The sequence below is a fragment of the Cynocephalus volans genome, chromosome 7 (assembly GCF_027409185.1).
Source record: "Cynocephalus volans isolate mCynVol1 chromosome 7, mCynVol1.pri, whole genome shotgun sequence".
NCBI classification, from domain to species: Eukaryota; Metazoa; Chordata; class Mammalia; order Dermoptera; family Cynocephalidae; genus Cynocephalus; species Cynocephalus volans.
The window spans coordinates 161,551,493-161,566,191 of NC_084466.1; the positions used below are offsets into that span (position 1 = coordinate 161,551,493).

A 14,699-nucleotide genomic window follows, 5' to 3' on the forward strand; every position below is an offset into this window, starting at 1 on the left:
AGCAGCCCGGGGCCGACCTCCTGCTGGGCCATGGCTGTGGAGGGGGCCAGTGGGCTTTACTCGGTGCCCCTCTGGGGAATGGTTGAGTCCAAACGGATGTCTCCTAGGGGCAGGGATCTAAGGCTCAGGCCCTGGTCTCTGTTCCCCCAGGCCCCTCAGTGACCCCATCCCCAGCCCGGGCCTGGCTCAGTGCAGGTGCCCAGGAAAACAGGGAGGGCCGTGGGCAGGCGCCCCAACCTCAGGGCACCAGGCAAGGACGTTTCCGCCCTGTTATCTTAGCACTGTCTCTCGCCTCTGTCACAGAATTGACATCCATAATAAGAACACTGCTGCTCTCCTTGCAATTTGGCCCAGAAGCTCCGTCCCGGCCATTAGCCTACAGCACGGGGGCATTAATCTAGTCAGCTCGCTCTGGTCTCAATGACTTGTGATAAAGGTGTCAAACAATTAGATTGTATTGGCCAACAGCACTGGTGTGATTGAGTGTTGAGCAGGGCACGTCCCTGGGGTCACCCTGACGAGGAGCTGGGGACAAATCCCCCCAGGGCTGCATGGGGTGGGGCCATAATCCATCATCCTCAGTTGGTGCAGTGAGGGGCTGTCCCCCAGGACACTTGCCCTGAGACCCTCGGAGCCTGGCTGGGGAGGCTGTTGGGGCCCGAGGGATGTGGGTGGGGAAGGGCAGGGGGCCCAGCCATTCTGGGGGTCTGCTCAGGCATGTGCTCAGCACGGAAGCTGGGCGCCCCAGGGGTGTGGATTAAAACGCTCTCATCCAGCCCTGGGTGGGTTGCGGAGGGGAGGCCACAGGAAGGCAGCTGAGCCGGCCTCAGGGCCTAGGTCCCGCCCTCTGGGCCCCACCGGCCGGTCCGGTCCGGTGCTGTGGCTCCCAAGGGCCCTGGAGCCTGGGAGGGTCTGCGGCCGAGCTCTGCCAACAGCCTGGCCCGCCCTTCCCAGGCACCACGGCTGCTTTTTCTTTTTAAGGGTGAGGACGTATTGAAAATTGATTTCCTTGTTGGAAATGGGATAATTAAACTGGTTGTTTCTATCTTCATCATCGTCATAAAAAAACGAGGGACAGCGGGTTTCACACGGCGTGAAGTCATACGCTGTGCCTCAGCACGAGGGGGCATTAACTGAATACAAATGGCCTTCCCGGCGTTGCCGAGTTATATTTCACGGATATGGGATAATGATACCATTTAATCATTTTTACAGGATAGAAAATTACTGGCTCCTCCAGGAAGATCATTAAGGAAAACAGTTGTTCACTGCGATTGAAAATAGAGTTTTAATTATTTAATACAGAAATTAAACCATTAGAGACTAGTGGTGGATGAGCCAACGTAATTGAAATTTATCCACAAGTACCTGTGAACATTTTGGTTTTATTAACCCGCCCAATTGCTTAATCCAAATCAATCTGCAAGGCCTCTTCCAGCTGTGACTGTGAATTCGCTGCTCAGAGCGGCTTGGGGAGGAGGGTCCCAGCCAGGCAGGTTGGTGGCCGACGGCGCCTGCTCTCCCAGGGAGGACGGGTTGATGGCAGCCGTGGCCTCCCGTGGGAGCACGGAGCATCCCACTTGAGGATTCCAAGGAGAGATTCTAGGAGCTCAGACAGTGCCCAGGCTGGGAGGCAGGAGCAGGTGGGGGGTGGGGCGTGGCTCGAGGGCACCCCGGTCTGGACAGACAGGGCCACGGCCTCCCACGCTGCCGAGGAGCTGGACAGAGGCTGGGAGAGGGGAGACGACCGCTGGAGAGCTGGGGAGGGCCCGCCTGCTGGCCACGTCATGGAGGGTGTGCCTGGGTCATGCTGTTCTTTGGGGATTAAATGAGGACTAAACGTAAATTGCCAGCCCCATGCCCAGCACACGTACCTTTGACTTTCCCCACGACCCTTTTTGGGTGGGAGCTTTGGTGGCCCTCCCTTATGTGTGTAACTCGCACGTGGGTGTGGGACAAAGCAAGGTCCCTCACTCACTGGCTCCTGGGTCGGGTTGGCAGGGGCACTGGGTGTGCCCACCCACCTGTGTGCCCAGGGCCCCCTGCCCACTCTGCTGCTGCCCTGCCCCCCAGGCATAACAGGGACCCCAGTCTGCCTCACCCCATGCAAAGGGCCTCCGTGTCTGTCTGTGAGGACCCTCGGTCCTGAGACCCCCAGCCCCGCTGTGGCTAGGGTCCGAGGCTGGTCCGGAGGATTCACGCCTGGTTCTCAGCGGGTTTGCAGCTGCTGGGTGCGTCTGACGGCGAGCGACGCTTTCAGCAGCCGTTTAGATTTTGAAATCCCGTTAAGCGAGGACACGGAGAATGAGTGACGGTCCCGCGGGAGCTGGCGGCCTGGGACACAGGCCGGGGGCAGGCAGGAGCGAGCCCAGCCACCGGCCGGTGTGCGCCGTGAGCAGAGCACTGCTTGTTTCCTTTTATCTACTTTTTGATGTTTTCCACATTTCCTTTAATAAAATATATTATTAAAAAGAAAACCGTTATTTTTAAAATATGGAACTTTTCAAGACAGGAATTAAGAACATAAACGGACATTATAGAAAGGTGACTGACAGCTGCTCCGAACACGTCGGATGAGAGGCTGTGACGTGCTCCCCGTGCCCGGGGGTCGGGTGCGGGGTCCGGGGGTCAGGCCCGGGTCTGCTCTCGCGTCCTCCCGGGGAAGCCGGGCTACTGGGCAGCTGCTCAGGGTGCAGGGCCGTCGAGGGGGCGGCTGCTCGGGTGGTCCCCGCTGCGTTCACGGGGTGGCACCTTCTCCCCCGGGCCCACACAGAGGCGCAGCCCTCCCAGCTTCACCCCACCCCACGCAGGCAGCTGATGTGGGGGAGTCCGAGGTCGGGCTGGGCAGTGGGGGTCACGCCTGCAACCCCGTCCCTCGGCCCAGGCCCCTCGGCGGCCGGTCGCTTCTGTAACGCACTGGCGACGCTCGGACCTGGCCGCCCTTCGGCGGAGCGGGGACGTGCACTGCTGGAATCACCTTCTGTCTCCTGTTATTGCCAATAAATTCCAAGCGGTCTCTTTCCCCCCTATAGTTTTAGGGTCACGTAAGTCTCACCCGTGCAATCCTTGCACGCTCGGATGCATCACCGAGCGCCGCTCCGCTGCAGAAGCTGATGGATGACGTGACTTGCTATGTTGCGGGGACATGACTCAGAAAGTTATTTTAAAGCCTCTGACGCGTGAACAGCGCTCCCTGTTTAATATTTCTCACCTGAGCAGACGCGGCGCGAGGTAAAAAATGTGACGCTGCGTGGATGAAATATTTCCAGAAGCTTTTATTCCTGTCGTCTGGGCGGGTGCCAACGCCTTTCTAGAAGAAAGCTCATATTTCCAGCACTGCTCTGATTGGGATTTATTCCCTGGTCATTAGTTACCTTTAAAAAAAAAAAACTGGAACAAGTATGTGTCTATATTTGAAACAAGGAAAAATCAAACAATAAAAAAAAGGAATCACGCACAATTTCTCCACATTATCAAAGATATGCATTTAAAATGTTTAATGTCAGATTAGTCACAGATTCACAGGACGTTGCGAAAGGAGCGCATGGAGCACGGCGGCCCTGTCCCCGCCTTCCCCAGCAGGGACGTGTCACACAGCGGCGGCAGCAGCAGCTCAACCCGGAGGCTGATACCGCCCCGATGCTGGTGGAGCTGTTCTAGCGCTTTCCACAGGCGCGCGCGTGCACACGTGCCACGCCGTGGCCCCTGCAGGTCCGCGTCAGCTCGCTGGGCTGCTGGCCACCCGGCCCCTGCTCCCCGGCCACTCACACCTGTTCATCTCTGTAGTTTTGCCATTTTGAGAATGTTGTGTAAGTGGAATCCCGCCTGTGACCTTCCAATACTGGCATTTTACCGTCTCAGCAAGGACCCTCAAGGCCCATCAGGCTGTTGTGTGTATCAGGAGTGAAAGACTCCCAAAGTGGGTAGTCAGTCAGTTCAGGGAGACCCTCCCAAGGAACAGCGAGACCACGAAGACGGATGCAAACAGCAAGAGGTTTATTTGAACACACGGGTACCCGGGCGACACAGTCTTTTGGAAGACTGGCGCGCCGAGTGAAGCTCCTGGGTCCTTTTTATAGCAAAAAGCGCGGGTACAGAAGCGAGAAGCGAGTTTAATTGGTCAGTTCAAATAAGCGCGGGTACAGAAGCGAGAAGCGAGTTTAATTGGTCAGTTCAAATAAGGCCTGGGGTGAGCTTCGGTTATGTGGGAGTCCTTGAAACAGCTGAGGGGCACCCTGGAAACTGGTGGGAGTCCTTGAAACAGCTGAGGGGCACCCTGGAAACTGTTGGGAGTCCTTGAAACAGCTGAGGGGCACCCTGGAAACTGTTGGGAGTCCTTGAAACAGCTGAGGGGCACCCTGGAAACTGTTGGGAGTCCTTGAAACAGCTGAGGGGCACTCTTGAAACTTTAACTGACTTGTCTATTTCTGGGAACTATCCGCCCTTTGCCTCGGGCCGGGGCCCAGGTGCATAACCACAGATATCCTGTTCGTTATCTGGTCTCAACCTCAGGCTGTACTTTTCCTATGCTAGGGACTTTTAACCAGGGTAATGTTTTGTGCCTTGCAAAATGGCGTTACTACGGCTAGCTTAAAAAGTTCTTTCTTCATTCCCCCATTTCTTTTGTGGATAGCTCTAATCTTAGAGCGGAGTTAAAAGTTATTTTCATTATCTATAGTCTGATATTTTTGTCTAAGAACCAGGACTTTAATTGTACTTATTCTATCATTGATGAATTGGACTAACCTGTTGATGACACAGGGCCCCAGAATGAGCAACAGAAGAAGGAGTACTAGGGGCCCGGCGATGGTTGATAGTAGGGTAGTGAACCAAGGGGAGCTATTGAACCAACCTTCAAACCAGTTTTGATCTTTTTGGCGCTCTAACTGTCTTTTATCTAGTCTTTGTTTGAGTTTGGCCATGGTGTCTCGTATCACACCTGAATGGTCTACATAAAAACAGCACTCCTCTCTGAGGGCCGCGCAGAGGCCTCCCTCTCTTAAAAACAGTAAGTCAAGGCCTCGCCTATTTTGGAGTACTACCTCAGATAGAGAAGTCAATGAGTCCTCTAACTTGCTGACTGAATCCTGGAGGGCCCGGAGGTCAGTGTCCATGGCAGTCTGGAGCTCGGTTAGGCCCCGCTGGAGGTCTATAGGTCCTTTAATCAGAGCAGCCGAGCCGGTACCTATACCTGCCACAATTCCCAGTAGGACAGCTAGGGTAAGTGTGAGAGGTTCTCTCTTAAACCTGGGATGAGGGTTGTCATAGGCCTGCAACAAAGTTTCTTCAGGATGATAATAGATGCGAGGAATCAGCTGAACCTGGACACAGAAATCCTTAGACTGATTAAAAACTGAGAGGGAAACGCAAGGGGTGAGACCGGTGCTGCAAGCCCACCAGCTATGGTTGGAGGGGAGAAGGTACTGATGGTCCCCGGAGGAATTGATGGATAGGGTCTGGTTGCAAAGATGTTGATGGGTAGAAGGTATTGTTCCTATACATAACCCTTGTCCTGTGACCTCTGTGAGAGTAAGCTTTCCCTGGGTCCCCCAACGGCAACTCTCGGCGCTGGTATAATTGGCCTCTCCCAAAAAGGCTATTCCTTCATAGTAGGGGGGGCTTATGGCCAGACAGAGCCAGCAATGCTCTGTGGCGTTCGGGTTGGTGGCATTTAGAGCTAGGAAGGCCCCCTGTACAAGACCAAAGAGCCTGTCACCCGTGGTGGGGGGTAGAGTGCCTGGTGATAGGAGGCTCTGTGTAGCAGTGCTCCTTTGTGCCGCGGGGGGTTGCCTGCTAGTCATTGGGAACAGCTTGTTGCTAGGAGGTCCCTGTTCTGCAAGGACGGGGTCGGGGCCCACTGCCACAGTTGGCATATTGGTGATATCTAGGCGAATGGTGAACAGTACACCTGGATCGTTTCCCGTCAAATAGAACCTTAGTCCCCAGGTTCTTCCTTGTGCCCAATCTCTGGAATTTTTTCCTTTCTCTGTGAATTTTATTTTAAGGGGGTTACACCAGCCGGTGTTGTCACAGTTTTTACTGCTATCGTTACGTTCTACAGTTATGAGGTCCCATGAGGAACTAGGTCCCCAGTAGACTGTCCCCGTGGTTTCACAACCCCATTCTTTGCAATATAGGGATTCCAGCCCTCCGCACCTTCTAGCTTCTGAAAGGGTCCGGCCATCCCGGGGGCACACGTAGAAGGGGGAAGCGGCAAGCCTGTTTCTAGCTCGGGGATAGCTGCACCCTGGGACCCCCCAGGTGATCTGATTATAAGCTTTTGTGTAGTCTGAATCAGGGGGTCTGATCTGGGCCTAGCCCGATGCTATGTATCCCGGGATATCCCAGGTCTCAATACCCGCCGCCAGGGCACATACATCAGGTTTAAGATCGGGCCACCAAGTCCAAGGCGGCTGGGTAGCCTGTTTGGTCCAGACAACTTCTCCAGTTTGGGACAGTACCTTCCAGGTGAGGATCACAGGCCGGTGGGGGTTCTTACCCGGTGGACTCATTTTTCCGCCGCCGAATACGCAGCTTAAGAGGATGATCAGTCCTTTCCAGCTCCCAGGTCTCGTTTGGTGCCGGGGGTGGTGCAGGCTTGAGATGGGAAGCATGGACCCAGGCAGCGATGCCATCAACTTTTACTGCGGTCGGGGTGGTCAGCAATACCAGATACGGGCCTTTCCACCGAGGCTCAAGGTTGCTGGGTCGATGGCGTCTGACCAGCACTCGGTCTCCGACCTGGAACGGGTGGGGGACAGCTATGGTACCGGGCTGATATGTCTCTTTGATCTGGTCCCAAATCTGGGTCTTCACAACTTCTAGAGCCTTTAAGTGGGTAAATAAGACAGGGAGAAAATTATCATCGGGACCCAGTGTTTCTCCCAACTCAAGTATGGGGGGGGGTCCCCCGTAGAGGATTTCATAGGGAGTTAGACCGAACTGGCCAGGGGTATTCCTGGCTCTGAACAGCGCTAAGGGAAGGAGGGCCACCCAGTCTTTTCCACCGGTCTCTAAGGCCAATTTAGTTAAGGTCTCTTTGATGGTTCTATTCATTCTCTCTACTTGACCTGAGCTCTGGGGCCTATACGCACAATGTAATTTCCAATTTATTCCCAGTTGTGTGGCCAGTCCCTGGCTTACCTGAGCAACAAAGGCTGGGCCATTATCTGACCCGATCACCTTAGGGATCCCGAAACGGGGCAGGATTTCTTCTAGTATCTTTTTACATACAGTCAGGGCCGTTTCAGTTTTGGTAGGGAAAGCTTCTACCCATCCAGAGAAAGTATCTACAAATACTAGCAGATACCTGTTCCCATACCGGCCAGGCTTTACCTCTGTAAAGTCTACTTCCCAGTATACGCCGGGTCGATCTCCCCGTTGTCTTTTTCCGGTCTCTCGGTAGGTGGTAGTCGCATTAGTCATGGCACAAGCCGGACACCGATTGGCGACTTCTTGAACGGTGGACCGGAGATTCGGGATGGAGAGGCTGGTGCGGCTCGTTAGTTGAAGGAGCTTTTCTGGTCCTAAGTGTGTTAGCTGATGTAACCGCTAAATGAATTCTTTTCCCTGGTCAGGAGTGAGCTCTCTTGGCTTGGTCCTAGCTTGAGCAGGCTCGATTGGCTCTTGAAGCTTTATAGTTTCTGCTAGCACCCTGACCGACAGGGCGGCTTGTTTTGCAGCCTCGTCGGCCCTCCGGTTCCCGGCCGCCACAGGGTTATTTCCTCTCTGGTGGCCCGGGCAGTGGATAATGGCGACCTGCTTAGGGAGGTGAATGGCCTCTAGCAGAGCCAGAATTTCTTCTTTGTTTTTAATGTCTTTTCCAGCCGAAGTGAGCAGTCCCCTCTGTTTATATATTGCCCCATGAATGTGAGCAGTGGCAAAAGCATACCTGCTGTCCGTGTAGATGTTGATGTTTTTTCCTTCGGCTAGGCGTAATGCCTGCGTCAAGGCGATTAGCTCGGCCTTCTGGGCTGATGTCCCTTCTGGCAGGCTGCTTGCCCATACCGTCCGTTTGCCATCTACGATGGCGGCCCCTGCTCTCCGCTTACCTTCCACAATGAAGCTGCTACCGTCTGTATACCAGGCAGGCACTCCGGGCAATGGCTGGTCCTTCAGGTCCCGTCGAGTCCCAGCTTCTTCAGCAAGGATTTCTGAGCATTGGTGTACTGGGGTGGATTCTGACTCGACTGGTAGTAGGGTAGCTGGGTTCAGGACAGCAGGGGGCGCGAAAGATATCCTTTCGTTTAGCAGCAAACTCTGGTAATGAGTCATTCTGGCATTGGTCATCCACCGATTGGGGGGCTGCCGCACAATACTTTCGAGGCTGTGGGAAGCAATCACAGTCACATTTTGCCCCAAGGTTAACTTATCAGCGTCTTTGAGGAGGAGTGCCACTGCAGCAACCGCTCTTAGGCAGGTTGGCCACCCACTGGCCACTGGATCCAGTTTTTTTGATAGATAAGCTACTGGCCGTCGCCATGGTCCTAGGGTCTGAGTAAGCACTCCTCGGGCTACACCGGCTCTTTCATCTACGTACAGAGTAAATGATTTGGTGAGGTCTGGGAGAGCCAAGGCGGGGGCAGACAGCAAGGCTTTTTTTATGTGGTCAAAAGCCTTTTGATGCTCCTCAGTCCAGGTAAAAGGAATGTTTTCCCTTGTCAGGGGGTACAAGGGTGCAGCCAGGGAAGCAAACCCAGGAATCCAGAGCCTGCAGAATCCGGCAGTACCCAGAAATTCGCGGACCTGCCTGGGGGTTGTGGGAGTAGGGATCTTCATAACTGTAGCTTTCCGGGCCGGGGTCAGCCATCTTTTTCCCCCTTTGAGCAGGTACCCCAAATAGGTGACCTCTTTCTGGCATAACTGGGCCTTTTTAGCTGATACCCGGTACCCCAACTTACTCAGTTCCTGCAAGAGCTTTTGTGTCCCTCTTTTGCAGCCTTCATATGTGGGAGCTGCCACTAGGAGGTCGTCCACATATTGGAGTAATATGACCTGGGGGTTGAGAGCCCTAAAAGGAGCTAAATCTCGGTGGAGGGCCTCGTCGAAGAGAGTGGGAGAATTTTTGAACCCCTGTGGCAGCCGTGTCCAGGTCAGCTGACCTGTGTTACCTTTTTCTGGGTCTCTCCACTCGAACGCGAACAGTGGCTGGCTGTTGGGGTGTAATCTGAGGCAAAAAAAGGCATCCTTGAGATCCAGGACTGAGTACCAAGTGTGACTAGGCGGAAGGGAACTCAGGAGGCTGTATGGATTTGGGACCGTGGGATGAATGTCTTGCACCCTTTTGTTAATTTCTCTCAAGTCTTGGACTGGCCGATAGTCATTGGTCCCTGGCTTTTTTACTGGTAGCAGAGGGGTGTTCCAGGGCGATTGGCAGGGCACTAAGACCCCTAGGTCTAAGAACCTTTGGATGTGGGGTCTGATGCCTTCCCGGGCTTCTTTAGTCATTGGATACTGTCGGACGGCCACCGGTGAGGCACCTGATTTCAGCTCTACTACTACTGGTGGGACGTTATTGGCCAGTCCCATACCTGTCTTTTCTGCCCATACGGTGGGAAAAAGTTGGAGCCAGGATGGGTCGATGGAGGGAGAGGCCGGCTTTTCATACAGCCGGTATTCTTCTTCTAGGTTTAGGACCAGGCACATGGTAGAGTGATCTCCCCATGTTACTTGTGGGCCCTCTGTGGAAAACTGGATTTGAGCCTTTAGTTTGGTCAGGATGTCCCGGCCCAACAGAGGAGCAGGGCACTCAGGTATGACCAAAAAGGAATGGGTCACTTGCCTATGTCCGACCCTTAAAAGTCTCTGAGTGGTCCAGGGGTAGACTTTGCTGCCGGTCGCTCCTACTACGACTGTCCGCCTGGACCCTACCTTCCCCATGGGTTGGGTCAGCACCGAATGTTCAGCCCCGGTATCGACCAGAAACTCGATGGGGGTCCCCTCCACTGTCAATGTTACCCTAGGTTCGGGGAGGGGGTCCGAACCCCGACTCCCCTAGTCATCTAGGGATAGAACCTTGGCTTCTCTGATGTTCTTTTTCCGGGGACATTCTCTTGCCCAGTGACCCTTCTCTTTACAGTACGCGCATTGGTCTTTGTCTAGAGGGGGTCTTCCATCCCTAGGTGTTTTCTTTGCCCGGTTGCTCAGGTTCCCTGTCTGCCTATCTCTAGACCCTCTTTCACCTACCACTGCGGCCAAAATCCTAGTTAAATTTTTTTCTTGGCGTTTATCACGCCGTCTCTCTCTCTCTTCTGTCTCTCTTTTTTCTCTTTCTTGTTTTTCCTCTTCTGTCTCTCTCTTGTGGTACACCTTTTCTGCCTCTCTCACTAAATCTTGTAAGGAATAATCTTGGAGCCCCTCTAGCCTCTGCAACTTTTTCTTGATATCTGGGGCTGCCTGTCCGATGAAGGCCATTGCAACTGCCGCCTGCTGTCCCTCAGAAGAGGGGTCAAACGGAGTGTATCTCCTATATGCCTCCATCAGGCGTTCCAAGAAAACCGAGGGGGGTTCTACCGGTCCCTGCAAGACCTCTCTTACCTTAGCCAAATTGGTGGGGCGCCGGGCTGCCCCTTTGAGACCTGCCACTAGAGTCCGGCGGTAGACCAGAAGACGCTCCCTACCTTCGGCCGTGTTGTAATCCCATTGAGGTCGATTGAGGGGGAAGGCCTCATTAATGAGGTTCTCGAGTTGTGTAGGGGCCCCGTTGTCCCCGAGAACGTTCTTGCGGGCCTCCAGAAGAATCCTTTCTCGCTCTTCAGTGGTGAAGAGGATCTGGAGTAGCTGTTGGCAATCGTCCCAAGTGGGCTGGTGAGAGAACATAAGGGACTCAAGAAGTCCCGTGAGTCCTGCTGGTTTTTCAGAAAAAGAAGGATGGTTAGATTTCCAATTATAAAGATCTGCTGAGGAAAAAGGCCAATATTGTAGAGGAACTAGGCCGTTGGGCTCGGCTGGGGGTCCTATGGCTCGGAGGGGTAAAATCACAGTGGAGTCAGGACCTGAGTCGTCTGCCGGACTGCGGGCACGGCGACTCCTGGTCCTAGCGGCTGGTCCCTCAGGATCGGAACTATCGGGCGCCTGGCCCGGCACCGGTCCGATCGCCTGAGGGGCCAGAGGAGGCGGCAGGGCCGCCGGGTAGGGCGGGGGCTCAGAGAGAAGGAGCGAGTCGTCTGGTGTCGGGAGGACGGGGGGTTGGGGAGGGGCGGAAGGCTTCCTTGTAGGTGGCCTTTGAGTATTTTCTGATCCCGAAACAACAGCGACTTTGCTGGAGGGTGGCACCCAGGGAGGGGGATTCTGGGCGAGGTCTTGCCATACCACGACACAGGCAACCTGGTCCGGGTGTCCTCCGGTCTCCTGAAAAACAATCTTTTTAACTGCAAAAATGACAGTAAGATCAAAGGTTCCCTCTGGCGGCCAACCTACGCCGAATGTGGGCCACTCAGACGAACAGAAAGTCTGCCATTTTCCTTTTTTGATCTCCATGGACAGATTGTGAGCCCTGGCTTTGACATCTTTCCAATGATCTAGAGTAAGGGAGAGGGGCGTAAGGGCACCTTGCCCCATCTCGAAAATTTCCAATAGGGGAACGACGACGCAAAGACCTATCACAACTAAGACAAAAAGAAACCAGAAACGGCGACGAGACCGAGTGCCGTAGAAATAGAAGAAAGAGTCCGATGGCAGAGCGCGCCTCCCGAGACGCGGTGAGACCAAAACACAATAATCCTCTGCCAAGGGGTCCACCAGGCGTCCCTGGTCCTCCCCTGATCCTGGGACGTCTCCCAGGATTGCCGGGTGGCGAGCCCCCGAACACGTCTGTTCGCTACCCGCACTTCGCTCCCAGAGCGACTAACCCGGAACAAACTGAAACCAAAATGCGCGCACTCAGAAAGACAGTCAGAGTCACAGGATTAGACACAGAAACGAGACACAGAAACGAGACACAGAACGACTGCTGGCCAGCTTACCTCCCGTTGGTGGGTCGGTGGTCCCTGGGTGGGGGTCTCCGATCCCGGACGAGCCCCCAAATGAAAGACTCCCAAAGTGGGTAGTCAGTCAGTTCAGGGAGACCCTCCCAAGGAACAGCGAGACCACGAAGACGGATGCAAACAGCAAGAGGTTTATTTGAACACACGGGTACCCGGGCGACACAGTCTTTTGGAAGACTGGCGCGCCGAGTGAAGCTCCTGGGTCCTTTTTATAGCAAAAAGCGCGGGTACAGAAGCGAGAAGCGAGTTTAATTGGTCAGTTCAAATAAGCGCGGGTACAGAAGCGAGAAGCGAGTTTAATTGGTCAGTTCAAATAAGGCCTGGGGTGAGCTTCGGTTATGTGGGAGTCCTTGAAACAGCTGAGGGGCACCCTGGAAACTGGTGGGAGTCCTTGAAACAGCTGAGGGGCACCCTGGAAACTGTTGGGAGTCCTTGAAACAGCTGAGGGGCACCCTGGAAACTGTTGGGAGTCCTTGAAACAGCTGAGGGGCACCCTGGAAACTGTTGGGAGTCCTTGAAACAGCTGAGGGGCACTCTTGAAACTTTAACTGACTTGTCTATTTCTGGGAACTATCCGCCCTTTGCCTCGGGCCGGGGCCCAGGTGCATAACCACAGATATCCTGTTCGTTATCTGGTCTCAACCTCAGGCTGTACTTTTCCTATGCTAGGGACTTTTAACCAGGGTAATGTTTTGTGCCTTGCAAAATGGCGTTACTACGGCTAGCTTAAAAAGTTCTTTCTTCAGGAGCTCACTTGTTTTTGTTGCTGAAAGGGTCGCACGGGACGAATGTGCCGGTCGGCGGGCATCGGGTTGCTTCCAGTGTTCTGCGACTGTGAATAAAGCTGCTGTGAACATTTGAGTTTCCATTTCTCTGGGTGACACCCACGAGGGCAGTGGCTGGGCCGTGGGTGGCTGCATGTTCAAGACCTGCTACGTTCCCCATCCCCACCGTGAGAGGTGAACACTGCCAGCGACCCCTGTGCCCTGCCCGCTGTGTCACTCCTGCGTCACTGGCCGCTGCACCGTAAGCTTAGGGAATGTAAAGGGGACCTCGGTTTCAGGGAGGGACTGATGTCTTGCAGCAGGTGGCCTCAGTGCTCTGAGCGCTCACACCACAAGACCCCGGCCGCATGCATCACAAGACACCTGGTGATGATGCAATTTCCTTGTTTTTCTTAAGATGTTTCCTTAAAGTTATTCTTAGTCGCAGGGGCTTTTGCAATGTAAAGCTTGTCTAGATGCAGGCAGAGAGCTCTCGTCAGGTGACGTCTGAGTCTTCACTAGTCTGCATGTCACCCCGATTACTAAGTACCTCTGATCACTGAGGGGACCTGCCTGCTTCCTTCGGTCTCAAAGAAGCTTCCCAATTTGGAGGGCGCGAGGCTTTGAGCCCCTCCTCGCACACCCACCAACCTTCAACGTGCGCGAGGCCCAGCTCCTCCACGTCTTCTCCAGCATTTGCTGAGGCCGCTAGTTTTTAAATTTCAGCTGTTCAAGTAGGTTCGCAGCAATATTTCATCATGGTGTTAATTTTATTAATTTGTGTTTTTCTTTGGCTGCATGTCCCCTGACACTGTGGGAGATCTGAGGGCACACGGTGGCAGCAGACAGCCATGGACCCAGCCAGGCTCACGACAGCAAGTGGTTTTTTCCGCTGACATCCCAGCTGGGGAAGCTGGCACCGCGGGCGACGGCCCAGGCCCCACAGAGTGGGCGGGGAGGGGTGTCCACAGAGGCTCCACAGGCCCGTGGCTGGGGCCCCTCATGCACAAACAACAAGCGCCACACCTGACCCACCCAGTCAAGCTGGAAGAAACGCGTTCACAAGCTCAGAGGGCCGTGCAGAAGACGCGTCTCTTCCCCAGGACCCCTTGGACGCAGTGGCCCATGGAGAGCTGAACATGAACATTTTTGCAGGAGAGAAGTGCCTGCTGGTCCCGCTACTTGCTGGTCGTCCGGGAGCCGTCCCCGTTCTGGGGAGTTCCGTCTGAGGGGCCCAGAGCCCGTGCGGGCCGCAGAGGACATGAGCCCCCTTGGGGAGATGGCCTGTTCTTTGCGGGCCAGCGTGTTCCCTTGATTCCAACGGAGTGCACTGGTGTCTGCAGTGGGTAGTCTGGCAGGAGGGGAGGACACCATGGGGCCAGAGACCCCCCTACACGCATACCTTGGGTCACAGAAACCACAGCACAGAGACCTCTTTCTGTTGTTTACTAAAACACTTAAATCAAAAACAAACTGAAGTCCTAGCAGCGTTTCCTGTCTAGGAAACAAGCACTATGGCTCTGAGAGGAGCTTCTGCCTGGGGACCATGGGCGCCCATGGGCCAAGGCTCCTCGTCTTCAGGGAATGCGTTTGCCAGAAACATCCTCCTGGAGAGCCCGGCTGCTGCTGAAGCCTCACGGGGTGGGGTGGGGGTGGCACCCTTGTCCACCCATGATCTGGACCACACGGGGCCCAGGGTAGGAAGGCGTCCTGGGGTCTGGGCAGCTGTGCAGGGGCCCTGCTGCTTTGCTCTCTCACCCCTGCCAGACCCCCGTGAAGGTGGAGATGGAGCTGAGGGGCGCAGGGCTGGGGAGATCCCAGGGAAGAGGGACGGAGAGCCGGTGGGCAGGGATGGGGTGGGCCGTGGATTCCCAGAGGACAGAGCCAAGGGCGGTGGCCCCGAGGAAAATGCTGAGACCCCGGGGCTGCTGGGAGGCGGCCCCGGCCTCCA

The 14,699-nt window shown here is 54.8% G+C and overlaps 1 protein-coding gene across 1 annotated transcript; it reads right to left on the bottom strand.

Moving 5' to 3' along the window:
- Nucleotides 1-6,956: 6,956 nt before the first annotated feature.
- On the bottom strand, nt 6,957-9,048 carry LOC134382631 (uncharacterized). The gene is made up of 2 exons (XM_063103345.1): nt 7,892-9,048; nt 6,957-7,758 (listed from the first exon to the last, which is right to left on the bottom strand). Exons 1-2 carry the CDS (start codon nt 8,776-8,778, stop codon nt 7,647-7,649), a joined length of 999 nt encoding a protein of 332 aa, XP_062959415.1. The 5' UTR covers nt 8,779-9,048; the 3' UTR covers nt 6,957-7,646.
- Nucleotides 9,049-14,699: the final 5,651 nt, after the last annotated feature.